The sequence below is a fragment of the Varanus komodoensis genome, unplaced genomic scaffold (genome assembly GCF_004798865.1).
Source record: "Varanus komodoensis strain SLA01 unplaced genomic scaffold, ASM479886v1 scaffold151, whole genome shotgun sequence".
NCBI lineage: Eukaryota > Metazoa > Chordata > Lepidosauria > Squamata > Varanidae > Varanus > Varanus komodoensis.
In genome coordinates, this window is record NW_025335443.1 from 3,091 (window position 1) to 28,589 (window position 25,499).

Consider the following 25,499-nt stretch of genomic DNA (forward strand, 5'->3'; position numbering starts at 1 on the left):
AGGAACTGTCTTGAGAGTCAGGTAGGTCCATCTATTCCAGGGGTCCTCAAACTTTTTGAATAGGGGCCAGTTGAAAGGCTGCAGTGACTGTCGTGGGCCGGTGAGGTGGGGGTGCCTGGGGGCATGGGCCCATGAGGTGCCGTCGGGTGTGTGAGGCAGCATCGGGCACGTGCGGTGGTGGCTCGCTCGCTTGCTCGGAGATCTCTCGGTGAGTCCGAAACCATCTCCGAGCGAGCGAGCCACCACCTCCCCATCCTGCGCTGTGAGGTAGCGGCGAGCATGCGCATACGGGAGGCAGGAGGTGGCAGCTTGCTTGCTCAGAGTCCATCTCCAAGCGCACCTGCACATACAGGAGGCAGCCTGCTCGCTCGGAGACCATCTCCCTGCCTGTGCAGCAAGCGCGCGCGGGGGTGGCAAATGGTGGTGCGGGCAAAATGGAAGGCCAAGGCCAGATCTGTCATGTGGGCCGTAGTTTGAGGACCCACAATCTATTCCGATTTAGTCACCACAGAATGGCACAGTTCTCCGTATTTTCAGGCAGTTTTGTCTAGTCCTTCTGGGAGCAAGCAAATCCTCTGCCCGTTAGCTACAGCCCCATCTCCATGGGGCCTGGAAGTTAACAGGCTGGTCTAATCCCTTTCACCTGTTTGTATTCTGTGGGACATGGAGAGAGCTGCTGCGTTTCAGAAGGGAAGGCAAACAAGCTTTTCCTTCCGCAGCAGGACTCCTCCTTCAGCTCTGAATAGCGATCACTTGGCTCATGCTGTGCCATAAAAGCAATAAGGTGGGTGTCTTCTTGATAATAATTGTGGTAAAAAAATAAAAACAACACACATGAGTCACTGCCCCAAGGATCATGCAGTCTAAACATTGGGAATGTAGGAGAGAACAGATAGAAAGGGAACAGGGAAAGGAGGCAAAACAAGGGAGTGATGAGTGAAAGCAGTTGTAGTTATTCCATTTCAATAGTGGATGAAACAATACTAAAACAAACAAAAACTACCCAAAACTCAAACCCATGGGAAAATGATAATGCACAGATAAACTCTAGGAGATGGAGCTATACAGATGGATTAGGATGTTGTTTGAACCCAGCTGAGAAAACAAACTATGGGTTGTGTGTGGTTAAAAAGCTACAGCTTGTTAGTTCAGTGAGTAACCAATTTCAGCCTTTTAGAATGGGGGAAAAACTGAACAAAATCCAGGAAACCACCAAACAGATGGTGGTGAGGGAAAGGAGGTGGGACCAAGAGAAGGGATGTGGCTTCCTAGGGGACTCCAGAAGGCCCTGGAGAGTTGGATTTGCCCATGGCCCTGAGGTGCCACACCTGTGTGTTAGCCAGACCATACAGATAGGATGTGTAGGTTATCAAATTCAAAATAGAATTTAGAGAGATGCTTTAAAGTGCAGTCCTATGCAAGCTTAGAGAGAAAAAAGGACTGGCAACTCCCAGCATGCTCCAGTTAGCATAGCTGATTCCTGTGAAATGCAATGATATTGACCAGAGCTGGCTGGAGCCGGGGGTCAGACTAGATGGCCCGGGAGACCCCTTCTGACCCACCCAGTTTCTATGTTTCTATTGCTCTGGCCAGGGCATGCTGGGAGTTGTAGACCTTTTTATCTTTCTAAACTTGTGATCAATTGTGCCCTCAATTTGCTTAATATACAATACAGATAATTCTTTTTTTTTTTAAGCTACCAAACAAATGATGCTCAAAGTGCTCAAAAAATCAAAATTGATAAAACAAGTAGAATAGAAAACAAAATGCCGCAGTAGAGTGCTGCTCTTCAGGATATTATGCCCCTTTCCTCCCCAGTTTTTGGTCAACCCCCTCCTTGGGTTTCCCTGCCCACTGAGCATGCTCAGTCCTCAGTGATTTGTTTTAGGGATTGATTTTTCCCCCTAAAGATTTTTTTTTGTTTGTATTTCTGAAAACCTTGGTATTTGCCCCAGATCTGCTCATACATCCTTCTTGCAAGTGTTATTTTGCCTGCAGAAGCAGCAATGCTCACAGCCTGGAAATAGAAGGAATGATCCTTTGTGCTTCACAGAAATGAAGTCTTACCTTCCTTCTCTATCTTGATTAGGAACTTAAAGTGGCACCTCCTGAATTTGCCCAAATGTACATCTAGTCCAATCCTTTTGCTGCACAGGGCAGATCTACACCGCCTGACAATCCTCAAGATTCTCATTCAAGGCCTGCCCTGAATTTGATTTCTGACACCTGTATGGATTCCCACATATTTGTAAGGCATAAAGCCTACCTGAAACATTTCTATGTTTCTCCTTCTGTGTGGATCCCTTGATGTTTTATAAGGGTTGACTTGAGACTAAATCCTTTTCCACACTTCAGACATTTGTATGGTTTCTCTCCTGTGTGATTTCTCTGGTGTCTAACGAGGTGATGGTTGTAAATGAAGCCTTTTCCACACTCTGAGCACTGATATGGTTTCTCTCCAGTGTGGGTTCTTTCATGTGCCTTAAGTTGTGATGGTCTGTTGAAGCTTTTCCCACAATCTAAGCATTTATATGGTTCCTCCCCTTTGTGGGTTCTCTCATGATTATGAAGGCTTGAGGTCTGATTGAAGCTTTTCCCACAGTCTGAACATTTATAGGGTTTCTCTCCAGTGTGGATTCTCAAATGAACAACAAGGTTTGATTTTAGACAGAAGCTTTTCCCACAGTCTAAGCATTTAAATGGTTTTTCTCCTGTGTGAATTCTCTGATGTCTTCCAAGGCTTGCTTTCTCACTAAAACCTTTCCCACAATCAGAGCATTTATATGGTTTCTCTTCCACATGCATTCCCTCAACCGCAAGGTGCATTTGGTGATGCTTAATAAAATAAGAAATTTGTCTGAAGCTTTTCCCACATTCTGGGCATTTGTATGGTTTCTCCCCAGTGTGGGTTCTCTCATGTTCCTTAAGGTTTCCAGCCTGACTGAATCTTTTCCCACAGTCAGAACATTTATATGGTTTCTCCCCTGTATGAGTTCTCTGATGGGCAATAAGATTAGAGCTTGTACTGAAAGATTTTTCACAGCCTGAGCATTTATATGGCTTCTCACCTGTATGAAACCTGTGATGTGTTGTAAGCTCAGAGATTTTTCGGAAGCTTCTCCCACAGTCTAAACAAGTGTATGGTCTCTCTCCTGTGTGGGTCTTCTCATGTTCTTTTAGGGACCCTGACCGACTAAAACTTTTCCCGCAATCTGGGCATTTGTATGGTTTCTCTCCTGTGTGGATCCTCACATGCAAAACCAAGCTTCCTTTGTGGCTGAAGCTTTTCCCACAATCAGAACATGCATATGGTTTTTCTCCTGTGTGGATTCTTGCATGTGCAATAAGGTTTCCTTTCTGGTCAAAGCTTTTGCCACAATCCAAGCATTTATATGGTTTCTCTCCTGTGTGGATTCTGTGATGCCTAATAAGCTTAAAGTGGGCATTAAAGAATTTCCCACAGTATAGGCACTGATATAGTTTCTCCTTGATTTGGACTTGTCCACATGCAGCCAGTCCAGAGGAGACCTCCCATTCATTCAATGCTTCTTGTCTCTGAGCTTCTTGAATTCCCTCCTGGTCTGTGATTTCACATTCCCAATGAGGAATGGATTTACCTGTGCTCTTCTCTAAGCAGGTTTTCTGTTGCCTCCTTGTTCCTTGGGAACGTTCAACAATGCCCGTCTGTTCAGGACTTTGGGAGATACTCCCTTCAGTTGTTCTGTTGAACTCATAGAGTTCCCCTTCTGTGGAAGCTGCACACAAATGACCATCTTCATTCTCTGTCGTATACCCTTTGCCTGATGGGATAAGAAGAGTTTTTAAAGTGAACATGTTAAGCCACCTTGTCAGGCAATCAGTCCATCCATCTCAGGAGAGCTGAACCTCTTTGTGCCCAACAGCAGAATTCCATTTTAGAGAAGCTTTTAGAGGCTGCATTCCAGTGGTGGATGGGACAGAAATCAAAAGGGGCATAACCAAAATATCAAGAATGCCCCCATTCTTTAGCTAAATGATTTTCCTATCAGTAAGAAAGCACTGAGTGATGCATTTCTTGGGGTGTGGGGAACCAGCAATGCCAGGAAACCACCAAGCAGGAAGAGGTTGGGGGAAGTGGGGAGAGCAGAGGAAGGGATGTGGCTATCTAGGGGTGGCAGGAGGGCCAGATTGGGGATCTGGGTCTGTTCTGTTCCTCTAATCTATCAGGGACATCTTCTTTGCAGCTCCTGATAGAAGTGCATCTTTGCCCTGCTACTTGAACTCCCATTTTGTTGGAGAAGTCAAAGAATAAACCCAAGACCTTCTACATGTGAATCATAGAATAATAGAGTTGGAGAAGGCCAAGAAGGCCATTGGGTCCAATGCCCTGCTGGTGCAGGACACCAAGTTACACCACCCCTGCTGATGGCTGTCCAGTTTCCCCTTGAATGTCTCCAGTGTGGGAGAGCCCACCACCTCTCTAGGCAGCTGGTTCCACTGTCACATTGCTCTGACAGTGAAGAAGCTTTTCCTGATATCTAGCCTGAAGCTGAATAGTCACAGCTTGACTTGATTATTCTATATCCTACACTCTGGGATGAGCGAGAAGAGATCTTGACCTTCCTCTTTGTGAAAGCTTTTGAAGTACTTACAGAGGGATACGATGTCCTCCCATGTTTTATTACTGAACGATGGTGCTGCTTGTAGCACACTTCACCTTTTCCTTTTCCAGCATATCAAAATGAAAAGCTTGCTAACAAGTTGCATCTATTATAGTAGTGATCTCTTGGACTGGAGGAGTTAGCTCCAAACTGAATCTTCCTCCTCCTCTTCCCTTACTCTCCCAATGGGGCTGGTTCCACCCTCAGGGAGGTTTGTGCTGCTTGTGGGCCAAACAGTGGGAACACCAGGCATTACTCAATTGGTCTGCTCCTTTGGCTTGATGACCAATTACTGGGCTGATGAACTTACACCCCTCCCCTTCTGGCCTTCCTTGTTCTACTGTGGCGCCTCCCACTCTGAATCAGAATGTTTAAATAAAGGGGAACTTTTTAAACCATTTTCAACAGTTTTAAAATGTTTAAATAAAAAGGAAAAACAGACTTGATAGTGAAGTCAGAATGACTCAGTTCAGACAACTCGGCACAGCTCACTGTGGGTTATTTAACACTCATGTAACTCTGGGAAGAGCGTGATATAACCCATGTTCACCAGGTTCACACAACACAGCAACCCCTGTGTGGGGCTTGCATATTCCAGATACTGATCACACACACAAGCTGTATGCACTGTGCCGTTCATGTTGTGTCATTTTGTTTCTTTCATTTCTGTACCACCCCAGATCTGAAGCTCTTCAGGCAGTTCTTAAAACTTTAAACAATGCATTCTACACAGAAAACATCTACATACAAACAAACAGACAGTGCACAGAGACACACATACATCTGACAATTTTAAATAATCAATGTTAAGAAAAACTCAGGACCTGGTGAAACCTCCTTCATATACAGCCAAATGGATGCCTGAGAGAACAGTTCTACTGACTGCATATTTGGTGGCAAGGGAGAAGCGGGGGCGGGGGGTGTCCTGGCTGGTGAAGAGATCTGGAGATCTGATATTTTATTACTTTTACTTATTTTATTTATTGGATTTTTATCCTGTATCATTAACCAGAGGGCTCCCTTTTGCTTTTTTACACTAACATGTGTAAACAGGTAGGGAGCCAGTGTGGCACAGTAGTTAAGAGCATGGTATTGGGACTAAGGTGATCCGGTTCTGTCCCCGCTCAGCCATGGAGCCAACTGGGTGGTTTAGGGCCAGTCACAGACCAACCTACCTCACAGGGTTGTTGTTGTGGGGATAAGATTGAGAGCAGGAGGAGCAGAATCATGTAAGCTGCTTGGAGTTCTTAAAAGAAAAAAGAAAAGAAAAAAGGCAAGATAAAAATCTAACAAATAAATAACTAAACATGGGTTTTCGACAATGAATGAATGCTAACGTGACTCTTTTTGCCTATTCTTAGCTGCCTTGAATACCATTTGTGAAAAAAGGTAGGCTAAATAAAATAAATAGAAGAGACAACTAGCTGGCTGTAGCTCAATACCCGCCGAAGGTCTCCTGGGCCAATACAGCCGAACGTCAGCTCACATTCACGGAGACCTTCCAAGGCTGGATGGCCACCTTACCAGGGACACAACTACTGCAGAGTTTCTGCACCGGAAGGGATTCTGACGAGATTACCTTTGTTCTCCCATCCAATTCAATCATACTGCCAGTTTGCTTGTTTTCCTCCTCCCTCATCATGCCTTTTCCTTTTGTGTTGTGGAAATCTATAAACCTAAGAATGGGTCACTCCTTCATGGATCACTGCCTTGTTGTAGCGAAGGGGCTTGTACAGCTCAATGAAGTTATGAGCTATGCCTTGCCGAGCCACCCAAGACGGACAGGTCATAGCAGAGAGCTCTGACAAAACGTGATCCACTGGAGAAGGAAATGGCAACCCATTCCAGTATTTTTGCCATTAAAACCCCATGGACAGTACCAAAAGGCAAAAAGATGTGATGCCGGAAGATGAGCCCCTCAGGTCAGAAGGTGTCCAATATGCTACTGGGGAAGAGCGGAGGGCTAGTACTAGTAGCGCCAGAAAGAGTGAAGCGACTGGGTCAAAGCCGAAAGGACACTCAGTTGCGGATGTATCTGGTGGTGAAAGGAGAGTCCGATGCTGCAAAGATCTATACTCCGTAGGAACATGGAATGTAAGATCCATGAATCAAGGCAAGCTGGACGTGGTGAAAAAAAGAGATGACAAGACTGAACAACGACATCTTAGGAATCAGTGAACTAAAATGGACATTAATGGGTGAGTTTAATTCAGATGACCATCAGGTATACTACTGTGGGCAAGAATCCCTCAGAAGAAATGGAGCAGCCTTCATACTCAATAAAAGAGTGGGAAAAGCAGTACTGGGATACAATCTCCAAAATGACCGAATGATCTCAGTTCGAATCCAAGGCAAACCATTCAACATCACAGTAGTCCAAGTCTATGCACCAACCACTGGTGCTAAAGAGGCTGAAGTTGACCGAATCTATGAAGGCCTATAACACCTTCTAGAATTAACACCAAAAAATGATGTCCTTATCATCATGGGGGATTGGAATGCTAAAGTAGGAAGCCAAAAGATAACCAGAATAACAGGCAAGTTTGGCTTGGAGTACAAAATGAAGCAGGGCACAGGCTGGTAGAATTTTATCAAGAGAAGACGATGGTCATAGCAAACACTCTTTTCCAACAACCCAAGAGACGACTCTACAAATGGACATCAAGGAGACTTTTATTTGAGAACCAGTGCTCAGACAGCCCATATACAGCCTGGCTCTCAGGCTACTGAGCAAGAAACCTCTCTACCACATCATTCCTCGGCCCCTGAGCATACAACCCCCCCACAGACTGATGGGGAAGCGTCTGAGAGAGTAGCTTACTCTGATTCCAGCTCTGGGCTGCCTGAGGAAACTGCCCCCCCCCCCCCCCCGCCGGCTCCTAGCTCTCAAACTGCTGAACAGAGCTCAGGAGGGCAAGAAGACATGGCAGAAAGTTTGGCACTTGCCCAAAATAGGAGAGCCTTAACACGACAGACCCAGTTACGACAAAGGGACAGGGGTCTGTCACACCCTCGGGCGGAAAGACGAGATGGGAAGGTTTGACACCACATGATGCTTTCGAAGAGAGCTCAGAAAGAAGCAGCAACTGTAGCCGGTAGGGAGCTCGTTAGTGGAGCTTATCAGTTACATTGTAAATCTTGTAGTGAGTAGTAATAAAAGTTTTTAGCTGATATACGGCCTGCTGTGTGAGTTAATTGAAGCGTGAGACACCTCACGACACTGCCTGAGCTGACGGAGATCATCTCAGACCTGGTGTTGAAGACTCCCAGGATGCTGGTCCTGGGGGACTTCAATCTCCACACTGAGACGGTTCTGATCAGGGCGGCTCAGGACTTCATGGCCTCCATGACGGCCATGGGGCTGTCTCAACATGTCACCGGCCCGACCCATGAATGTGGACACACTCTGGACCTGGTTTTCTCGACGGGGCAGGAAGAGGGTGGTCTGAGGGTGAGGAACTTGTGTCTGACACCCCTGTCATGGTCAGATCACTTCCTCGTGAGGTTTGAGCTCGAGAGCGGCCTCTCCCTCTGTAAGGGTGCGGACCCGATTGTGTGGGTCTGCCCCCGGAGCCGGATGGATCCGGATGGATTCCTGAAGGCCCTGGGGGAATTTCCGGTTGACAAGGCTGTTGCTCCTGTCGAGGCTCTGGTCGAACTATGGAACAGGGAGATGACCAGGGCTGTTGACACGATCGCTCCTAAGCGTCCTCTCCTGCCAGGCAGAGCCTGTTCATCCCCCTGGTACACACCTGAATTACGGGCAATGAAGTGGGTTGGGAGATGTCTAGAGTGTAGGTGTAGGAAATCACGGGATGAATCTGACCAAACACACTTGAGAGCTCATTATCGAACCTATGCTGTGGCGGTGAGGGCGGCGAAAAAGAAATTCTTCTCCGCTTCCATTGCCTCCTCACAATGTCGTCCAGCAGAGCTCTTTCAGGTGGTACAAGGGCTGGTTCATCCTGGCCCTAAGAAAGACCCTGTACCGCGCTCGACGGCCTGCTGTGACAACTTTGCCAAGCATTTTTAAGGAGAAAATCACTCAGATTCGTCACCAGCTGGACTCTACTAGTGACTCAGAGCCTTTAGGGGAGGTGCCAATATTGCCGTCTGGTCCAAAATTGATGGATGAGTTTCAGTTATTGCAGCCTGATGACGTGGACAAGGTGCTTGGACAAGTACGTCCCACCACCTGCTTATTGGACCCTTGCCCATCTTGGCTACTTAACAAAGCCAAGCACGGGATAGGGGCCTGGATCCTGGAGGTTGTCAACGCCTCTCTGAGGGATGGCCGGGTACCTGCCCCTTTAAAGGAGGCAGTAGTCCGGCCTGTCCTAAAGAAGGCATCCCTGGATCCAGAGATGGCCACCAATTATAGACCGGTGGCCAACATCCCATTTCTGGGCAAGGTGTTGGAGCGGGTGGTGGCGGGACAACTCCAAGCACTCTTGGATGAGACTGATTATCTGACCCTTTTCAGTCCAGCTTCAGACCCAGGCATGGTACTGAATCTGCCTTGGTCGCCCTGTACGATGACCTGTGCAGGGTGAGAGACAGGGGGAGTGCGTCCCTGTTGGTCCTCCTGGACCTCTCAGTGGCTTTCAATACCATTGGCCATGGTACCCTTCTGGATAGGCTAGCGGGATTGGGGGTCGGAGGCACTGCTTTGCAGTGGTTCCGCTCCTATCTCAATGGCCGATTCCAGAAGGTGGTGCTGGGGGACTATGGCTCTGTGCCATGGCAGCTATGCCATGGAGTCTTCCAGGGGTCCATTTTGTCCCCCATGCTATTTAACATCTACATGAAACCACTGGGAGAGGTCATCAGGAGGTGTGGACTGCGGATCCATCAGTACGCTGATGATACCCAGCTCTTCCTCTCGTTCTCCACCAATCCAGGTGAGGCAGTGGCTGTACTGAACCGGTGCCTGGTCAAGGTAATGGGCTGGATGAGGGCTAATAAACTGAAGCTCATTCCAGACAAGATGGAGGTCCTGTTGGTAGGCAGGCCGGGCTTCAGGGTGGGGGACCATGACCTTGTCCTGAATGGGGTTGCACTCCCTCTTAAGGACAGGGTCCACAGCTTGGGAGTGCTCCTCGGCCCAGAGCTATCATTGGAAGCTCAAGTAACAGCAGTGGCGAGGAGCGCTTTCCTTCAGCTTCGGCTGATCCATCAGCTGTGTCCCTACCTGGAGAACGATTGCCTGGCGACAGTGACACAAGCATTGGTAACTTCCCGACTTGAATTCTGTAATGCGCTCTATGTGGGGCTGCCCTTGAAGACGGTCCGGATACTTCAGATGGTGCAAAATAGAGCTGCCAGGTTGCTGACGGGGACTGGGCGTTGTGCTCACATGACTCCAGTCCTCCATCAGCTTCACTGGCTCCCACTGAAGTCCAGGTCCAATTCAAGGTGCTGGTTATCACCTACAAAGCCCTTAACGGCTTGGGACCTGGTTACCTAAAGGAGCGCTTACGTCCGTATGTGCCCTCCCACCCCTTGAGATTGGCAGCAGAGGTCCTTCTCTAGGAGCCCTCCATGAAAGACATTAGGAGGCAAAGTACCCGGAGGAGGGCCTTCTCTGCGGTGGCGCCCCACCTATGGAATGCGCTCCTCAGAGATCCGCCTGGCACTGTCGTTATTTGCTTTTCAGCGCCAGGCTAAGCCCTTTTTATTTAAACGTTATTTTAATTGTTGATTTTATTTATTGATTTTAACAATTTTTTGCCAGGATGTCTCCAATATTTTATGTAATGGTATAGACTGTATTTATTTATGGTTTGGAAGCCGCCTCGAGGCTTATGTGAATGGGGCGGCATATAAGTTCTCCAAATAAATAAATAAAATTAATAATAGTCCAACTCCATGCAGGACCACAAGTTTAGGCATCTCTGACAGATGGCTGTCCAGATGCCTCTTGAATGTTTCCTGGGTGGGAGAGCCCACCACCTTCCTAGGTCACGGGCTCCACTGCTATACTACTCTAACAGTCAGGCATTTTTTTCCTGATATTTAGCCGGAATCTGCCTTCCTGTCACTTGAGCCCGTTATTCCACGCCCTGCACTCTGGGACGATCAAGAAAAGATCCTGGCCTTCCTCTTTGTGGCAGCCTTTCAAGTACTTGAAGAGTGCTATCATCCCTCCCCTTAACCTAAGTGGAATGTCTCTCACCTTGGTGAGCTTTGGTTTGGTGAGTGTTCACACACTGATCCTCAGCTTCAAAAACAGCTGCATCCAAAAGACCTCCATCTCTCGCACAGGTCTTCCACAGTCGTTCCTTTTGACTCATTTCCGTGTCTCTCTGATTTGACAGGTAGCTTTACCCTGGGCTCTTCAAAGTTTTTGAAGTTTTTCATCAGGTCCGCTTCTGCCTCCTTTAAGTTGTAGGGCGAAGGAAATGGTCTGCTCCATGATCTCATTCACATCATCTTTACCACCTGTGTGGGGGACAGAATATGGTCTCTAAAGAGTTTATTTTATTTCCAATTTATTCTGGACACAATCCCAGGCATGTTTAGATAAAAAATGCATAGCTGGACAAACATGCGAAGGCTAAATCCTGGAGCTGCTTTAAGAGGCAAAGAATTGTGCCTTTATGGTATTTTAACCCAGCTCTTCAGTTTAGGAAGGGTCCCTGGCCAGTTTACAAAGGTTAATAATCAGACAGTCGCTGCCCTGAGGTGTACAATCTAAAAGACAAGGCACAAGAGGAAAAGGAAGGGAGGACAAAAATATCGGGAAGATAAGAAATTGTACTTAGCTGGCTTGCGTCTATTTTTGGTGATAATGTAAGATATACATTAAACAATAAGCAAACAGATAATTTGTTTGTGGGCAGAGATAGAAGTGTTCTGGCTGTAATGTATGGGTATTAGAGCATAGGAATGGGAAGATCTGGGTTCCAGCTCTTATTCAGTCATGAAACCTAAAAAGAAAGGGGCTTTTTAAAACCACCTGGAATCATTCTTCATAGAAGGAGATCCTACCAGCCAGCTCACTGCTCAGCTCAAAATCCAGGATTTTAAACAATCGTTCGCACAACTAAATATTATCAAATTATGTATCTCCGCCTTGAGGAGCTTGCTTCACACAAGCATCAGAAATACAGGGAAGACATCTGCGTGACGAGAACGCTCCGGCAGATCAAAGGCACTGACTGCACCAAGCGCACTTGAAAAGCTGGCCAAGGGGTTTCAGGATGCCAACTTTTGAGCCAGTCTGCATTGCTGCCCTTCTAACAGCGGTGTGATCCGCAATCCGTAGCCAGGGACAGTTTGTTCCCGTGCCTTCAAAACCTTCACCTGAAGATCCCTGCAGAGCAAAATCAGCTTAAGTGCTAATCAGGGAAGGAAGAACCCCGCCAAATCTAGGTCGCTGCTCTTTTTTCACATATGCACCCCGGCCGTCTGACAACACTGGATGCAAGGTATGGGAATTCTGATTTCCGTGGTTTTCGCTCATCTGTGCTAAAGGAGCTTAAATTACTTACATGCATTTCTTCTCTTTCACTCACACACACGCCTATATTGTGCTTTGCACGCCCCCCCCCCACCCCCCGCTGTCTCTTTCTTTCCCCGGACTCCATTTTCCCTTTGTCCTAAGGCTCCTTCCAACTCACCTCCCTCCCTGCAGGCGATGCAAAATCCTGCTTCTCTCCCCACTCCCCCAAGCCCACGAGAAAGCAGGAAGGAGCGGCACTTTGTGCCCCCCCCCACCCACCCAGCTTGAGCTTTTTGCCTCTCTAGCAGCGAGCGCTTGGACGCCTTAACTCCTAAGTGTCTGGATACAACCGCAAAAGACATTTAATGGAAAGTTTCCATCACCTTCCAGCTTGGAAAGACGGTGGGAGTCTTGGACCATGACCCAAGGAGGGTGGCCAGGAAGGCAGGACAAGCTGGGGGAGCTAAAATAATGCCTGGTGTGGAGAAATGGACTTTTTGAAATGCTTTCATGATACTAGAACCAAAAGGGGTCACCTCGGAATGGTGGGGGATTTAGGACAAATCAAAGGAAGGACTTCTTCACTCTGTACATGGTTAGATTAGGGGATTCTTTTCCACGTGATACGGTGAGGACTAGCCATTTGGACAGTTGTAAAAGGAGACTGGGCAAATTCATGGAGGAGGTGGCAATCTAAGGCTACTAGTCCTCATGGCCACAGGAGATCTCTGGTAGATGAGGCAGGTGGACAATTGAGAAGGGTCATATTTGCTGATCTTAAAATGCAAGCAGGCTGATATTGGTCCTTCACAAAATTTGATCTCAAACTGAGGCGACTATGTAAAACAATGCAGAATTGTTACTCAGTGAAGAAGGAATTTGGGATAAATTAAGAATAAGTTTCAGATTCTGTACTCACAAAGGGACAACTGAACTTGAAAGAGAAAAAAGGTAATGCAGTGACTGAGAAACAAAAGAACCATTAGTCAAGCCATGATGCCTGTTTGAGGGGGGGAGGGGGAGAAAAAGACAACTGGCTTGAAAGGAAGTGTGCTACTTCCTATCCCATCTTCCCAGTAGTTTAGTGAACTAGTGAACTTGTAGTTATAAGCATGCAGGCTTGATGAATATTAACTTACACACTTTGAATAGACTGTAGGCTAATTATAATGCACATGCAATGTATGTAGATGTATATCATGGGATGAGACAGAAACTGTATGAAGTAGGCAGAGGGAAAGACTAAACCCTTTTTACCCAGCCAGAGGGGAAAGAGGGGAGGCTTCTTACGGATTGGGATAGGGAATAAAAAGGAATGGCGAGCTATGCTTGGGGCGCCTACTTGCTTGGGCAAAATACATTGCAAAATGTATTCAATAAACTAGTGCTGCTTGGAGTCGCGCTGTCTGGTGTTGATTTTTCAACAAACTCTGCCGTGGAGAGGTAAATCCACTGCTCACAGCGGCAAAGGTCAAAAACAGCACTTTAAATTTGGCTCGGAAACACAGCAGTAATCGGGGCAGTGAAACAGTATAGGTGTTGCAAGAGTTCCTTGACTGACCCCCATTAATGCTGGGGGAGCTGCATTCTGCACCAGCTGAAGTTTCTGTACCAGCTTGCCAGGCATTACAGTAGACTAGATAATGGAGGCAAGGTCCATCCTCATTGGAGAAGACCACAGCCTAAGTTGGTAAAATGTACTCCAGTTACTACACTGCCCAGAAATCTACTACTGAACATTCATGCATGAGATGATACTGTAAATTTCTTTCCACTGCATCAATCACTCTTGAGCAGGAACTGCAAAAGGGAATAGGAGGACTTTCCTTGGAAATATCTTCCCCCGCTTTCATTAACCATTTATTGCTATGGAAATCTTGCCAGAAGGTTACTTGCAGGTGTACTCAGAAAAGCAATTCGTACCGTCCCACCTCACTGCCTTGCCATAAACACATCAAAAGAGGCCTCGGTGTCGGGTGGTGAAGACCAGATGACCACACTCTATTAATGGGTAACTGTCAAAGTGTAATCTCTGTGTTTTATAGGCTTGCCAAAGTGCCTCCCTAACCCTGTAAGTTCACACATGTAACCTTTTTGTGTAGGTAACTTGGCCAGCCTGTTCAAGATAACTTTAGTTTAGAAGGCTTGTCAAAGGCATCTAATTAGAGTGAAATGTAACTTTTCTTTATAGTGTTGTGATGTGTATCCAGTCACTTTCCTATCCAGGTCAAAGTATCCAATCACCTTTCTGTGTATTGTATTCACTGCCCTTTTGTATATTCTATAGAACCCTATGGAAATTAACATGAGGTGTTCCTATTTTAGGCACCCATGGATCCATGCATTCAATTGTAAATAAACCTGTTTGCCCTGACAAGAAACTGATTCCGAGCCTTAATTCGGATTGGTGTGACACAGGAGCATAGGGAGGAGGGTATTTCTGCTAAATGAAGAGTGAAATAGATTGCTGTCTTTGGAAAGGATGTTGTTGTTAGTCGCAAAGTCGTGTCCGACCCATCACCATCACGACACCATGAACAACATTCCCCCAGGCCTTCCTGTCCTCCACCATCCCCCGGAGTCCACTTAAACTCATGGTTATGCCTTTATATCTATTTTCTTGGGATTTCGTTTCTTGTCTTCTTGTAAAGATGCTTTTTCAGGTGATAAAAGCCCTACCCTCACCTACCACTTCCGGATGTTCACATGGCAAAATCCACCCACCTCCTGCCCAAATCTGCATAAAGTGGGAATATCCCCAGGGGCTACTCTGGGATAAGCTGTTGAAGACCTTCAGAAATGTCCTGCCTAATGACTCAGAGGCGTTGCCATGGAGAATGCCCAGCTGAGGAGAAGACTTGGCTTTGAGCCAATTAGAAGAGCGGCAAAGCCAAAGAAGGAGACAGAGGAGCTTATCTAGCCCGGAGGGGCGCTCATAAATCTGGGATAGGTCAGAAAGGAGGGGGCAACTGCTTGGAACTGCCATTAACAGCTCCTGCATTATTCATTGCCTGCGTTCCTTTGAAGTTGTTTAGAATAAGAGGCTTTAAACCTTTATTGCCTGTTCCTGTGTGAGTAATTAGGAAGAGTGGAAGAGAAGTTAGCCTTGTAATCAGAGTTTCAGATGCCCTTGACTCTCCCTCCTGAATTTCTGGGGAAAAGGAGTTTGTGAGCAAGGGTTCCAGCAAGGGCTTAGCTTGCATCAGGACCACCCTGTCAAGCTGGGGAGAAGCTGATGGAGAAGCAGAGCCTTGCAGCCACTGGACTATTATTTATTTATTAAAACATTTTTATGCCGCCCCATTCGCCGAAGCCTCGGGGCGGCTTACAACAATAAATAAAAGTAATTATAATATAAATTACAATAAATATAAACATTAAAAATCCAAAAAATACAATATAAAATAAGCCGCCCTGGCCAGATAAGATCAAATAATACTAACAGTTAAAATGCTGCTTAAATAAAAAGGTCTTCGCCTGGCGCCGAAAAGCAAATAACGACGGCGCCAGGCGGACCTCTCTGGGGAGCGCATTCCATAACTTAGGCGCCACCGCAGAGAAAGATTTATTATGTATTACATGCGTTTATACCACCTCCTGTTGCTTCAAGCACTCAGGATGGCTTACAAGAAATTTATTTATTTTATTTTATTTATTTTTCGATTTATATCCTGCCTTTTTCCTACAAAGGGCTCAAGGCAGCTTACATCATTCTCCTCCTCCATCTCATTCCCGCAAAAACAACCCTGTGAGGTAGGTTGGGCCGAGAGTCTGTGACTGGCCCAAAGTCACCCAGTTGGCTCCATGGCTGAGCGGGGACTTGAACCCAGATCCTCTGAGTCCCAGTCCCGTGCTCTTAACCACTATATAAAAATACAATAAATATAAAAGTACTATATTAAAACAATATAAAACACATCACTACAGAAAATGCGACTAAAAAGGGGAACAATAAAATCCTAAAACGTCTAAAAACATTAAATGATCGAATAAAAAGGTCTTTACCTGGCGCTGGAAAGAATTATAACGGCGCCAGCAAACTTCTCTGGGGAACACATTCCATAGTCTGGGCGCCACTGCGGAGAAGGCCCTCCTCCAGACAGACACCCTCTGTGCTCTTGAACTAAAGCAAGAGGTAGGAGGAGACCCCGTGGCGAATCATTCTGGACCTGGGAAGGAGCACCCAGAATCCTCAACACCCATGCCAGAGGCCGGAGCGGAGCTGCTGAAGGGGCCACAGGAAAGCTGGGGAACTCAAGGGCAGGAGTTCCTGAGACCCTGTGGGGCCTCACTTCGGACAGGATAGCCATGGCAGACACAACGGCAGTCTGACGCCGAGGCCTTCCTGGCCTCCTTTGAGCACGTGGCCAAAGCTGTCCAGTGGCCTGGAGAGGAGTGGACTGTCAGGCTCCTGCCAGCACTGACCAGAGAAGCCAAAGAGGTGTGGGGAAAAAGTTGGAAGTGGGCAGGAGTCAACAGGAGGGCGTTCAATGTGGATAAGTGCAAGGTCTTGCACTTGGGCCATAGGAATGGGTGTCATAAGTACAGGTTAGGGGACAAGTGGCTGGAGAGCAGCACTTATGAAAGGGACCTCGGGGTGCTGGTTGACTGCAGGCCAAACATGAGCCAGCAGTGTGATGCGGTGGTCAAGAGGGCGAACGCCACCCTCGGTTGCATAGCCAGAAGTGTGGCTTCTAGATCAAGAGAGGTATTACCACCACTCTGTATGACTCTGGTGCGCCCACAACTGGAGTATTGTGCTCAGTTTTGGGCCCCTCATTACAGGAAGGATATAGCCAGGTTGCAGTCAGTGCAGCACAGGGCCACAAGGTTGGTGGCCGGTTTGCAGGGGATGCCATATGAGGCGAGACTGAGGGAACTGGGTCTCTTCAGCCTGGAGAAGAGGAGACTCAGAGGGGATCTGGTGGCGGCATACAGGTATATGAGGGGGTGTCACATGGAGATGGGCAGAGACCTGTTCTCCCCTGCAGAGGAAGGCAGGACGCGCTCCAACAGAGCAAAGCTCAGGGAACCCAGGTTCAATTTGGAAGCCAGGAAGCACTTCCTGGCAGTTAGGACCCAGAGGGCGTGGAATGGGCTTCCACGGGAGGTGGTTGAGGCCCCATTGGTGCGGGTGTTCAAGGATAGGCTGGACATGCACATGGTGGGCATGTCGTGAGCAGAGCCGGCTAGTGCCGGGGGTCAGACTAGATGGCCCGGGAGACCCCTTCTGACTCGCTCTGTTTCTGTTTCTATGTGCTTTTGCATGTCCTTTAATATACAATCTGTTAGGAATGAAATTAAGTTCCAAGCAGTGATGACACGGGAGGAAAAGTAGCAAGCAGTACTAGTTAATACGTTCTTGCAAGAGTGGGCGCCTACCACAGAGGCGGGGCGCTGTTGTCACAAAAGACATTGCCTTTTATTCCCTCTTCCCGGCTCGCAGACCCTGCCTCTTTTCTCCCACTGGCTGGGTTGCCCAGAGTTCACAATCTTCTCCATCCACCTCCATCATGCCGCTCCTTGGTATGTTCCCCCTCCCGCTCATCTGTCCCATGTTCATGCTAGTAAGCCCATTACCTGTGAGAGGTGTGTCAGTTTTTATTCATAAACCTATTAAGCATGCGCACTACTTCCTACAAGTTCACTAGCTCGTCTTGACCTTACATCAGTCTTGCCTGGTGACCACGTATCTCCTAAAACTCCTGGGAGAATGAGATGGGAAGAACAAACCTTCCAAGCTAATTCTCTCCTTCTCCCTTCCACAGAATGGCCAGCTGTAAAAGACAATCAGTTACCTACTATCTTCTGCCAAAGTAAGGGTTTAACCAGTGCCCTCGACCCCACCCCTCTTGTGTTCTCCAGAACTTTGATGCAAGAAGCACTCCTCTACCATTTCTCTTGTGTCCAAACTCAGCCGTACCATATACTATCTATCTATCTATCTATCTATTTATTTATTAAAACATTTTTATGCCGCCCCATTCGCCGAAGCCTCGGGGTGGCTTACAACATTAAGTTAATGTTGTAATGTTACAACATTAAGTTTAAAAAAATACAAAAAAAAAAAAAATACAAACCTTTACCTATTAAAGGGAAAGGTTTCCCCTTGACATTAAGTCCAGCCAGGCCTGACTCTAGGGGCCGGTGCTCATCTCCGTTTCCTGGCCGAGGGAGCCAGCCTTTGTCCGCAGACAGTCTCCGTGGTCATGTGGCTGGCATGACTAAACACCGAAGTGCACGGAGCGCTGGTACCTGCCCACCGAAGGGGTGCCTTTTTATCTACTTGCATTTGCATGCTTTCGAACTGCAGGGTTGGCAGGAGCTGGGGCAGAGCAACAGGAACTCACCCCGTTGTGCAGATTCGAACCGGCGACCTTTCGATCAACCAGCCCATATACTATTAGTCCACCTTTATTTGTTGACATCAGTAACCAGTGCTTTTTTTGTCATAGAATGCACCGGAACAGAGTTCCGGCACCTTTTTTCGATGGATTTTCCAAGTTTTAAAAGTAACTTTTGAAAATTTGATGTTTGGTCCACATGGATTCGAATCTCCCAGTCGAGCGTAGCAGGTCGGCGGCAGAATCATTAGAACGGTGCATGCAGGCTGCTTGTGTGTCGAATCCGATGCATGTGTACTTCACACTGGTTGTGATAGCGCTGCTCGGCTTGTGATTGGTCGTGTGGTCGGCGCTGAGCTTACTGCGGGTGGCAACCGTTATGCTTCGTTACACAACTGAAGTGTGTGGGTGTGTATACTGTGATTGACTACGTGTGAAAGGTAAATAATTTCATGAGTTCCGGCACCCTTTTTCTTACAAAAAAAGCACTGTCGGTAACCAATTTAAATCTACCTATTTTCTTCTACTTCTTATTTACAAATCTTTACACAGTTCTGTACTCTGGCCTTTGGTCTTATAAGGTCTTTAGTAATCCATCATTCTTCTGCTTAGTAACAGTAATTTTCCTTTCTCATACATCTGGCAGCAGCGCCATTGCTCCCCTCCACTCAAAGGGACCAGAACATTTCACCCGCTTCACACTCCTGCGGAAAAGCAGGCAGCCCCGGGGCTGCACTGTTCATGGATTTTCTTGCAGAATAAGCCAAGGGAGCGGCTCTGAACAGATTCTCTTGCCCTGGTGCAATATTCTCTCCCTGAATATCAAAACCCACAGCGGGGATCTGTTATTGTTCATAGGCTCTACCTACTGTTTGCCTTGTCATTAATCACCAGTCACCCCATATCTGGGTAACCTTGTGCAACATCCTTTCTGTTGTTAAGGCTACCTTGTTCTGCTTGTGTCTGTATTGTTCCTTGCAACACGCCCATTCATCATCCCCGACCCAGACCCCATAAAAGAGGGGTCCTGAACCGTGGGGCCACAGGCTGGTACTGGCCCATGGCCTGTTAGGAACCAGGCTGCACAGCAGGACTCCAGCTTTGAACGATCTAGAGTTCGAACGTTAAGAATCGAGGTCAGATCGCTCTTTAGACCAAACAATGCTTCTAAGCTAATCTGTTAGTTGTGTACATGTGAAGCTGCTCGAAACTTATTTCTAGACTGTGTGTCCACCCAACTAAGGTTTGCTTCAAAGCTCTCTGTGTGCATTGTAAAGCAATGTTATAAAACTACAGTGGTTCCTTGGCTCACGAACTTAATCGGTTCCAGGACTCTGGTTGTGACCCAGATTGGTCGTGAGCCAAGTTAAATTTCCCCATAAGGTTCAATGTAAATAAGGTTAATCCGTTCTGTAACCATGTTTTAAATCAGAAAAATGTGAAGCAATGTGACAACAAAGATTGCAGCCATCCCCCCCCCCCCAAGCACAAGCGCGGCCATCTCCCTGCCCCCCACCCCCAGCACGATCGAGATCGCGCCCGTCATCCCTGCAGGCGCCCGTCATCCCTGCAGGCGCCCGTCATCCCGGCGCGCTGGGCAGGGAGAGACGGGCATGATCGCGGGTGCACTGGGGGAGGGGGAGATGGCGCAAACGGTGCGCTGGGGGTGGGGAGATGGCCGCGATCGCAGTTCTGTTAGTGCAGGGAAGGCGTGCGGGATCAGAGGCGCGCTCCTGCGGGAAAGAATGCAGAATCTCAGCCATCTCCCCCGTGGCTCTGCTTTGCTGCTTCTGTCTTTCCTGCAGCAGTGCGCCTGTGATCACCATGCCTTTCCTGCACAAAAGCAACTGGGATTGTGGCCATCTCCCCACTCGGGGGTGAGGTGGGGAGATGGCCACGATCGCAGTTCCATATAAACAAGGCAACTCCAGTTCACTCACAACAAGCGTGGCCTGCATTTTAGGGAGCCAGAGACACAGCCCTGCCTTTACAGGGTTTATTTTATTTTATTGATTGATTTTTAAATTTATATTCCACAACCGATTAGTCCAACAGAACTTTCTTGGTGAATTGCAGAACAAATAAAATCAGAACTAGTGGCAGTGAACTAACGATAAAACAATAATGTACATGATATAACAATAAACCAGTAATATAAAGAAAACATAATGACAGGCACAATTCACAACAGTGTACGATATACAGGTTCGGGTGATGCACTGTGCTGCTAACCAGTTGGCAATATCAGGGTCCTGTCAACACCATTGCCTGCAAAGTATGGGGCGCATTCCTTCAAGAACTATGATTGACTCCTTTCGCTTGGTCAAGGGTCCTCAAACTACAGTCCGCAGGCTGGATATGGCCCACCAAGGTCATTTACCCGGCCCGCCTCAGAACTTTCAGACTCGTTCAGAGAAAACAATCTCCAAACGAGTCTGAAAGTTCTGAGCTGGCATAGGTGTACTCTGAAACTCTTTCAGTTTTGGAGATTAGCAGAGAGCCGGCGCACGCACCAAATTGTAACAGTTTCCTTCAACTGCGTGTGTGCTGGCTCTTCCCCCATTGCACGTATGCGTTGGCTCTGAAGACAGAGTGGGAATACGGAGCTAGAAGGTAAAATAGAAGGTAAGAAAAGTATAACTTCTTAACTATATTTTAACTATATAATACTTTTATTAATGAATATTTCTGTGTCAGATTTATTTTATTTCTTAAATACAGTGGTACCTAGATTCCTAGACTTAATTCGTTCCACGATTCTGGTCGTGAACTGAATTGGTCGCAAACCAAATCAAATTTTCCCATAACGTACAATGTAATAAGGTTAATCCATTTTTTTTTAAACCACAAAAATATGAGCCATGTCCCCGGCTGCAGGCCAAGCTGCAGCTGCCTCACCGAGCCCAGGGATGGACGGGCAGAGGCAGAGCGGGAGTGGGGCTGCAGTTCCCGTGCTTCGTGCCGTGGCCTTCTCTGGGTAAGCCACCATTGCCATCAAGCAGGCACCACGCTTCCTCCCCCCAGTGCCGGGGAGAAGCAGGAGGCACCCCACTCAGCCGACTGCAGCCCTGTCCCTCGCCTCCCTTCGCCTCGGCCTGCGAAAATCAGCCCTTACCTCCCTCCTTGCAGCCCTCTCCCAGCCAGGAGAGCCGCCCCATGCTCGCCTCTCCGGCCTCCTGCTCCCGCTCCCGCTCCCAGAGCCGGGCAAGCACCTGTGAGGGGACCTTCCTCCAGCTCGGAAGTGGGGCAGCGGTGAGGAGCCGGGAAGGCCTTGACCAAGACAAGCGCGCCCCCATGGCTCCTCCTCGTGTCGTGCTCTCCCTTTCGGTGGGCAGTGCAGCGCCATCTTGGGCTTCTGCTGCAGCCCAAGTGAGCAGAGCAAACATTTTTAATTTAAAAAACCAGGGCATTTTTTTGTCATAGAACGCAGTGGAATGGCATTCTGGCATCTTTTTTCGATGGATTTTTCCACATGATTTTGAATCACCCTGTTGGGCATAGCAGGTCGGCGGCAAATCATTAAAATAGGGCATGTGGGCTGCTTGTGTGTCCGCGCTGGATGTGATGGCGCTGCTCGGCTGTTGACGCTGCTCGGCTTGTGAATGGTCGTGTGGTCGCACGCTGAGTGCTTACTGCGTGTGGCGACCATTATGTTTCATTACACAGTGTTGGTGTGTGTAGAGTGACTGGCTACGTGCAAAAGGTAAATAATTTATTTATTTTAAAAAAACGGCGAATTGAAAATCTTTTTTTAGTTTTTAGTGTAAAAGTGTGACCCCAAATTTAAAAATGAAAAAATTACTAATTACTTCTCAACCACCGGTCCTGCTAATAAAAGATTACCCTAAAAAAACCCTAAATAAAAGATTTACAAGATGTGAGTTCCGGCACTTTTTTTTTTTTACAAAAAAAGCACTGAAAAAAAATATAACACAGGTTTAAAAAAAGAGAGAAACTCACTGAATATTCACTAAGTCCTGCAACCCAACCTATGGAATTCACTCCCCAAAGAGGTCCGCCTGGCACCGTCGTTACTGGTTTTTCGGCGCCAGGTAAAGACCTTTTTATTTAAACATCATTTTAATTGTTAAAACATATGATCTGGCCAGGGCAACTTCTTCTTCCTTCTATTTTCTCCTCCTATATTTTTATTTACTTATTTTATACTGATAATTTTAATTTTATATTTGTAACTCAGTGTATTTTTTGTATTTTTGTATTTAATGGTAATTTATTATGTTCTATTGTATTTCAATGTATTTTATTGTGTTGTAAGCCGCCCCGAGGTTTCGGCAAGGGGCGACATAGAAATGTTATAATAATAATATTAATATTAATAATAATAATAATAACCCGAGTCCATCTTTACAAACTATATACAGAGACATAATTTGTAGAGATGGACTTGGGTTGCAGGACCTAGTGAATATTCAGTGAGTTTCTCTTTTTTAAAGCTGTTTTATATTTTTTAAAATAAAATCATAATTTTTAGCAGATTCAGAAGTTGCTCCCCTCCATCTCTCCTCCTCATTTTTGCTCATGAAAAATAAATAGTGATGCAAATTTTGATGCAGGATGCCACATGTCAAGTATTTCTATGGGTGTGCACTGATGTGAGTGCAGATTTATTAGTGCCATTTGGTTGCTACTGGAGATGGCGGTTAAAACAGGTGGTGTGGAGGCGACAGATCACTTCATCACTGCCTGTCCATTGCTTTCCAAAAAGCGATCCCCTGTGGATCACACTACCGCGTATGTAAATGAGCTCCATGCTCTATGATTGTTCTCTGCAGAAATGGTCCTAATCGTATTGTTTTATACTCATTGTGTTGCTGTGGACACATTTCTGGGGCGTCAGTACTGTACTGATTCTGCGTCTGTGGGCATGTTTCTGGGGGGTCAGTATTGGTATATTACTTCTGTAGCGTATTTATTGGTATTTTAGTAATAGCAATTTTGAATCGCTAGGAAACGATGTCAAGAAAAAGAAAAATTGACTCCGAGTGCAGGATATTCAAAGAACAGTGGACTTGCAATTACTTTTTCATGCAGTACAGGGAAAGAGCTGTTTGTCCGATATGCCAGAATTTAGTGAATTGTGACTCTCTGAAAAACACATTCAAGTCAAGCAGACTTACTAATTTCTATGCATCTCTCCCCTCGGAGACATATCTTAATCTCAGGAACCATGCACTCAACATGGCAGCCATCTTTGGCAGCACCTATGTCTGTGAACAATGCTGGGAACAATAGATGGCAAAAGAAGAAGGGGACGGCAGAGGATGAGGTGGCTGGATGGAGTCACTGAGGCAGTCGGCGTGAGCTTGGGTGGACTCTGGGGGATGGTGGAGGACAGGAAGGCCTGAAGGAATGTTGTCCATGGGGTTGCGATGGGTCAGGTGCGACTTCGCGACTAACAACAACATGTCTGTGAACAGACTGTTTCCCGAATTAAACATCTGTAATCTCCAGCCAGATCCAGACTAATTGATGCACAATTGCATCACTTGTTACGACGAGCAGTGACAAATATGGAACCGGACATCGACCATCTCATTAGTCAAGAGCAGGCCCATACGTCCCATTGAAATAGTAATAAGTCTGTTGATTAAAATTGTTCTTCATTTTAAATATTGTATTGCTTTTTCCTGTTTTTTTTTTTTGCACTACAAATAAGCTATGTGCAGTGTGCATAGGAATTCATTCATATTTTTTCAAACTATAGTCCAGCCCCCCAACAGTCTGAGGGACAGTGAACTGGCCCCGATTAAAAAGTTTGAGGACTCCTGCTCTTGGTCTGTAGAAATGGTATGTGGCACATCTTTTCAATTTAGCCTTCTAAAATATGTTGGGTTTTAAAAAATCACTTAATATATGTTCTTGTTCTTAATGTTCTTGTGCTTAATAATTAATAATACAGAAAGAATTGGACTGCAAAGCTACTGTGTTTTCCTGAAATTAAGACTGGGTCTTATATTAATGTTTGCTCCAAAAGATGCATTAGGGCTTATTTTCAGGTGATGCCTTATTTTTTCTTACAAAAGCCAGAAGGTTCTTGCCCCAAGAGGCCTCCATGATTCCTTTCTTGTACTCGACGGAATAGTTCTTTCTGTTTGCACACATCTTGCATGCATTAAGTGCATCCGTCACAACACACGACGTATTGACGTTATTTGTGTTGTGTCTGTACTCTGAACGGTCATTCGGAAATAAGTCTTGCGTTCATCTGTTTACATAGGGGTTTACCTCTCCTCCAAAGGTGCCTGCTTCAGTAGTTACACATAATTATAATGTATATTATCATTTATTTTAAGTATTAATGTCAATAATGTTATTTATTTAGATTTAATTATATATTAACATTACTTTATAATTCAAAACATCTATCATGTGTTGCAACGGACGTAGTACAGTGTTTCCCCATCCGTCTGGCTGACAATCTTAACTGGGGCTTATTTCAGGGTTAGGGCTTATATTATGAGCATCCTAAAAAATCATGGTAGGGCTTATTTTCTGGCTAGGTCTTATTTTCGGGGAAACGCGGTATGTGTGGCTTAGGGAAGTCTGCCCCTACTGGCAGAAGATCTCACTGCAGGCTTCGATATCATGGACACCTTTTGGTTAATTCATAGAATCATGGAATAGTAGAGTCGGAAGGGGTCAAGTAGACCCCTGAGAACCACCTCCTGCTGGCAGGATTCCAGTTCCACCCTCCCACTCAGATGGCAGTCTAGCTTCTTCTTGAATGCATCCAGTGTGGAGGAGCCAGCAACCTCTCTTGGCAGCTGGTTTCACTGTCGTATTGCTCTGACAGTGAGGAAATTTTCCCTTGTGTCTGGCCTGCACCGGGTGTACTGCAGCTTAAATTAATCGTTCCATGTCCTACAATCTGCAGTGAGTGAGAGGAGATCTTGTCCTCCTTTGCACCAGCCTTTGAGATGCCCATAGAGTGCTATCATGTCACCTTGCAGGCCAATTCTTTCAGCTTCTCATCATAAGACTTATTTTCCATCTTTGTTGCCCTCCTCTGAGCCCTCTCCAGATTATCAGCATCCTTTTAAAACCTGGGTG

At 46.5% G+C, this 25,499-nt stretch overlaps 1 protein-coding gene across 1 annotated transcript; it reads right to left on the reverse strand.

Moving 5' to 3' along the window:
• Positions 1–2,277: 2,277 nt before the first annotated feature.
• Positions 2,278–12,307, reverse strand: LOC123021010 (zinc finger protein 883-like). Its single transcript, XM_044425377.1, has 3 exons — positions 12,263–12,307; positions 10,816–11,081; positions 2,278–3,800 (listed from the first exon to the last, which is right to left on the reverse strand). The coding sequence occupies exons 2-3, from the start codon at positions 10,931–10,933 to the stop codon at positions 2,278–2,280; spliced, it is 1,641 nt and encodes a 546-aa protein (XP_044281312.1). The 5' UTR covers positions 10,934–11,081; positions 12,263–12,307.
• Between the last annotated feature and the right edge of the window lie 13,192 nt (positions 12,308–25,499).